The sequence below is a fragment of the Carlito syrichta genome, unplaced genomic scaffold (assembly GCF_000164805.1).
Source record: "Carlito syrichta isolate Samal-C Ts95f unplaced genomic scaffold, Tarsius_syrichta-2.0.1 Scaffold303991, whole genome shotgun sequence".
In the NCBI taxonomy this organism is placed as follows: domain Eukaryota; kingdom Metazoa; phylum Chordata; class Mammalia; order Primates; family Tarsiidae; genus Carlito; species Carlito syrichta.
Window position 1 is genome coordinate 519,231 of NW_007248087.1, and position 5,635 is coordinate 524,865.

Sequence of the window (5,635 nt, forward strand, 5' to 3'; positions counted from 1 at the left end):
ACGGGTTCGAGACCCACCTGGACAACTTGGCAAGACCTCATCTCCACAATAAATCAAAAAATTAGCCGGGTGTGGCAGTGCGCGCCTGTAGTTCCAGCTCCTTGGTAGGCTGAGGCGGAAGGATCGCCGGAGCCCAGCAGGTCGAGGCTGTGGTGGCCGGGAGCAGCCACTGCACTCCAGTCTGGGCGACAGAGTGAGACTCCAACTCAAAAAAAAAAAATATCGAACCCCGTGTATACTGGGTTTTCTCCTATATGAGAGGAGACCCCCAAAAACCCCGAATTTATTTATAAAAAATCGTGCCTTTTTTCTCACATGTTGAAACTCAGTCACCTTCAAAGGATTCTTTGACACAATACACCTATTGAAGCGCTTTTTCTGCTGCTCAAAACAGCTTTTTTGAACTTGTCCATGTTTTGATGCCTTTTAGTGCTTCTGCTGTTTTTTGTTTCACCTCTTCCACATCGGCAAAACGTTTCCCTTTGAGGATTTTTTTTTCATCCAGGAAAACAAAAAAGTCACTCGGGGTGAGCTTGGGTGGATAGAGAGGGTGGGGCCTGGGCGTCATGCTGTTTATGGGTCAAAAACTGCTGAACACGCAGTGCGGTGTGGGCAGGTGCTCTTGTAAATCGCCCGTCATGGAATGGGCAAACGTGTTGAAAGAATCTCAAAAAAAAAAAAAAATTCACTGAAGCTGAACGCAGCCTCTCACAACAATGCCAGCTGGTACGTGATGCCAGTGGTTTCCTAGAGCACTTATCCAGCAGGGGAAGACTGGACTACAAGGGGCCTCCCTCCAGCCGATAACTCTGGGTTTTTGGGGGGTTCCCCTCGCTTGCACATACCTATGACATTAATTTAGGGTGTAAGCACAATAAGAGATTACCAACAGTAGCCAATCATAAAACGAATTATGGCAACACATTTTAATATAAGGTGTGCGAATATAGTCTCTCTCTGTCTCTCCCCCCGCCTTCCTCTAATATCTTTTTTGGACCATACTGAGGGTAACTGAAACCTGAAACCGCGGAAGGCAAAATCACAGCTAAGAGGGGACCTCTGTGGTGTCCCTGTTGGATAAGATCCCCAAATCTTGGACAGTCTTGCATTTGTCCTCACATGCCTTGAGAGTTACACGTACCGTGTTACAGTACGATATTGACAGGCCGCCTGAGGCATGCTCTAGGGTGACCTTTGATGGCTTATCACTTTCTCTGTATGTGCTTAGAACTCAGTGCCAGCCTAGGAAGTGGCTTTTCCTTACCCACACCTGACTGACTTTTCTCTTAGGATGTTCTTTGAGCCCGGCCACCTCTGTGCTCCAAGTTAAGCTTTCTCCTCTGCCCGTGAGAGAAAATGCAGATACGTCCCGCCATCCAAGGCAGTTTTCCTGGACCCTTTTTCCAGGGGCACCAGATGGCACACGGCATTCATGTTCTTCGCGGCATTCTCGGGAAGGGTGGGTGGTACCTGGTCAGGCCCTTTCTGCCAGGCGGTGGGATCCATTCATTCGGCTTGAAGCACTGGGCCGAAGAGAACAGTTCGTGATACGGGAATCGGGCTGTGTGGGCGCCACCCTGCTCTCATGGTCTGTGTTTAAAATGATCGAGCAGACATTTATTGAGCACTTTCTGTATACAGACACAACATTGCACTGGGGACTGTGCTGGGAAAGCCCAAAAGCCTGTCCCGAGGGAGTTTAGAAATTCTGCCTATCTGGGTGACATGTGAGGCCCCTGAATGGGCAGAAAGCGTGGAAACTCCTGCGCCGGTGTCCCTGTGTCACCCTGCTGTCCCCCATTCCAGATCCAACCTGCAACCGCTGCTTCCTCAGATGTGGTGCCTGTCTGCCCACGTGCGTCTTCTAGTGTGGCAGGCTTCTTTAGCAGGGGCCCGAGAGTCATGGTCTCGAGCCCTCGGGTCTGCCACCGCACTCGGCGGCTGTGGGGAGCAGGCAGAGGCAGCGTGCCCAGGAAGGGGCATGGCCGAGTTCTAATAAAACTTTATTTACAAGGGTTGTTTAAAAGGTTTACACCAGCCGGGCGCCGTGGCGCACGCCTGACATCCCAGCGCTTTGGAAGGCAGAAGCAAGAGGATTGCCTGAGCCCAGGGGTTCAAGACCCGCCTGGGCAACATGGCGAGACCTCATCTCTACAGGAAATCAAAAAAAAATTAGCCGAGTGTGGTGGCGCACGCCTGTAGTTCTAGCTACTTGGAAGGCTGAGGAGGAGGGATCGCCCGAGCCCAGCAGGTCGAGGCTGCGGTGACCGTGAGCATGCCACTGCACTCCAGCCTGGGCGGCAGAGTGAGACTCCAATTCTAAATAAATAAATAAAATGTTAACGATGGGTCTGAATTCTGGAGATGGTCGCCTCTGCATAAATGGGGGCCGTGGACCTGGCCGGGTGATTCCCCAGGGCGGGCCTGGCTCGCATAGCCCTCGCCTCAGGGTCTGGCCAGCAGAGCCCTGACGGTGGGTCTCCTTGTGGCCGGGCTCACCACCAGGGAGTCCGACTCTGCCAAGGAATGCCAGGGCCCCGGGGCCGGGAGAGTGGATGCTGGCCACCTTTGTCTGCGGGGACAGAAACATTTACCCTTTTTGCTTGAGGCCGACCCAACAAAGCTGGCTTGTGCCCGTTTTTGGAAACACCCACAGGCCCTCACCTTGTATCTACAGCCCTCAGCCTCTCAGGAATGTTCTAGAAAGAAAGAGCACTGTCTGGCTGCATGTCCCGGGGTTTTGTTGTCAAGATTCTGCAGGGGTTGCGAAAGACAAGAAGACAAGCCATGGGGCGTCGCCCCCGGAAGTTGTCCTTGTCATGAATAAATCAGGATAAACGTGCCCTCCGGGTGCTGGAAATTGGAAAAGGCAGGTCCTGGAAAATAGCTGCCTTCAATCTTTTCTGGGTATGAACCGATCGCTTTTTTAAGTCCTGTAGAACGGTGGTTTTGACCCCAGCAGAGACCCCGGGGAAGAGGGCCCTGGCCCAGGAGCCGGTTTTCAGCGGGCCATGCTTGGTCTTTGTTCTGCTTGCAGGGCGAGGCGACATCCAGCCGCAGCTGGACAGCGCTCTCCAGGACGTGAATGACAAGTATCTCCTGCTCGAGGAAACCGAAAAGCAGGCCGTGCGGAAGGCGCTGATTGAAGAGCGTGGCCGCTTCTGCGCTTTCGTCTCTATGCTGCGGCCGGTGATTGTAAGTGGTGGAACGCTCCAGAAGGTGGCGACTGTGGCAGGGAAGGCTTTCTTTTTTCTTTTCTTTCTCTTTTCCTTTCTCTTTTTCGTCCAGGTCTCACTCTGTTGCCCAGGCTGGAGTACAGTGGTGCAGTCACAGCTCACTGCGGTCTCGACCTCCTTCCTGGGCTCAGGTGATCCTTCTACCTCAGTCTCTTGAGTAGCTGGGACTGCAGGCGCACGCCACCACGCCTGGCTAATTTGTGTATTTATTTATTTATTTATTTATTTGTAGAGACGAAGTCTCGCTATGTTGCTCAGGCTGGTCTCGAACTCCCGGGCTCAGGCGGTCCCCCTGTCTCACGTTACGGGTGTGAGCCACCACGCCCAGCCAGCTCTCCCTTTTTTCCACCCGTCCATGCTTGAGGCCCTGAGCGTGTCGTGGGTCAGGAACCATGATGGTGGCATCACCTGAATGGACCAGCGATTCTCTACTAGGTGCTGGCGGCCTCATGGCTCTTTCTTCCTTCTTGGTTCGAGGTCCCCTCTGTTCCACTTTGCTTTTTCTCCCCACGTCAAGAAGGCCTAGCTGAGCGGTTCTCAAAGTGGGGTCCCCAGGTCAGCAGCATCACCTGGGAACTGGCTAGAAATGCAAGTTCCTGGGTCCAGCCCAGACCCACCACTCCACACCTCTGGGGGTGGGACTCAGGCACCTGTGTGTTCGGCGAGCTCTCCGGGTGACTTGGAGGCTCGCTGTTCAAGCCGAATGCCAGGGGGCCACTGACCATGAGGTGGGTGGAGGCCGGGCCCCGTGAGTTCAGACTCAGTTGCCAGTCTCATTTCCACGTCGTACTGGAGAGCCTGTGCTCCGGGCATTCTTGAGCCAAGGAGAGGCGCCTCCTCTCTTCCCTCAGCCCTGAGGAAATGTCGGGATCTGATCTGTTCGCCAGCGGGGCCGGCTCCCTCTAGCCTGGCCCACGGCTCCCGCAGCACTTGGGTTGCGTGAATGGCATGTTCTTCCAAGGCTCCGGCTCCTGCCTTACTTGCTGTTTGTTCAGTGTCTGGAGAAACACGAGGAAGGAGGGGACACACTTGTCCTGAGCACACACGGATGGTGACCAAGCTCTGGGCCAGAATGTCTCCCAGTTATGTCCCACACTGCAGCTGAGCAGCTCAAGGAGGGCCTGTGGGGGCCTGCGGCAGGGTTCCGTGAGCCACATAGGCAGGTGACCTACATGGGCCCGGCGTCCCCTGGGCCCCAAGAGGAAGGCTGCCGTGCTCACCGTTGGCCCCAGCACAGCAGGTCACCCAACGATTATGGCAGATTCTTTTTCCCAACCATATCTTGCATGAATTTAAACATTTTCAAGACTAAATTTATTATTGCTATTATTATTATTTTTAGAGACAGGATCTTGCTATGTTGCCCAGGCCGGAGTATAGTGGCTATTCACAGGCATGAGCATAGTGCACTGTAGTCTTGAACTTTTCTGGTCTCCAGCAATCCTCCTGCCTCGCCTCTGAAGTAGCTGGGGCTAGAAGCACACATCACCACGCCTGGCTAATTTTTTTTAATTTTTCATAGAGACGAGGTCTCATTATGTTGCCCTGGCTGGTCTCGAACTCCTGGCTCAAGTGATCCTCCCATCTCAATCTCCCAAAGTGCTGGGGTTACAGGCATATGCCACTGTGCCCAGCGTAGGTGGATTTCTTTGTCCCTTCTGCTTCCCAAAAGAAAGGGCTTTCTGTGCCCTCAGCAAAGGGTTACCAGTCCTGTGGTGCCTTTCTTTGAAAAGTCGAAAGCGTCCTATAGAGGCCCTAATAAAAGTTGGACTAGCTGGGCTTAGTGGCTCAGCCTGTAATCCTGCTCCTTTGGGAGGCTGAGGAGAGTGGATGGCCTGAGCCCGCGGGTTCGAGACCCGCCTGGGCAACTCGTCGAGACCTCATCTCTACAATAAATCAAAAAATTAGCCGGGCGTGGTAGCGCATGCCTGTAGTCCCAGCCACTCGGAAGGCTGAGGCGGAAGGGTCGCCGGAGCCCAGCAGGTCGAGGCTGCGGGGGCCGGGAGCGGCCACTGCGCTCCAGTCTGGGCGACGGAGTGAGGCTCCAGCTCAAAAAAAAAGCTGGACTGAGGCGAGGCAGTGAACCAGCCGCGCAATAAGAGCGATGAATGACCGCCCTCCAGGAAGAAGAGATCGCGATGCTCGGGGAAATAACCCACCTTCAGACCATCTCGGAAGACCTCAAGAGCCTGACCATGGACCCTCACAAGCTCCCCTCCTCCAGCGAACAGGTAGAGTCGGGGGCTACTCCGGGGAGCAAGGTGGGGCGGAAAAGTTCAAGGCCGTCAGCGTTCCTCATGGCAGTTATCACACCCCGCAAAGGATTTAGTAAAAATCACAGCCAGGCTCGGTGGCTCAGCCTGTCATCCCGCGCCTTTGGGAGGCCGAGGTGAGTGGAT

General features: G+C 54.3%; 1 protein-coding gene across 1 annotated transcript in view; it reads left to right on the forward strand.

Annotated features, from left to right (window-relative positions):
* Positions 1–5,635, forward strand: part of MTSS1 (MTSS1, I-BAR domain containing) — a 131,092-nt gene that overhangs the window by 111,680 nt on the left and 13,777 nt on the right. The window contains exons 6-7 of the mRNA XM_021713028.1: positions 3,038–3,195; positions 5,360–5,467. Of these exons, the coding sequence (XP_021568703.1) occupies positions 3,038–3,195; positions 5,360–5,467 (266 nt within the window). The remainder of the gene's footprint in view (positions 1–3,037; positions 3,196–5,359; positions 5,468–5,635) is intronic.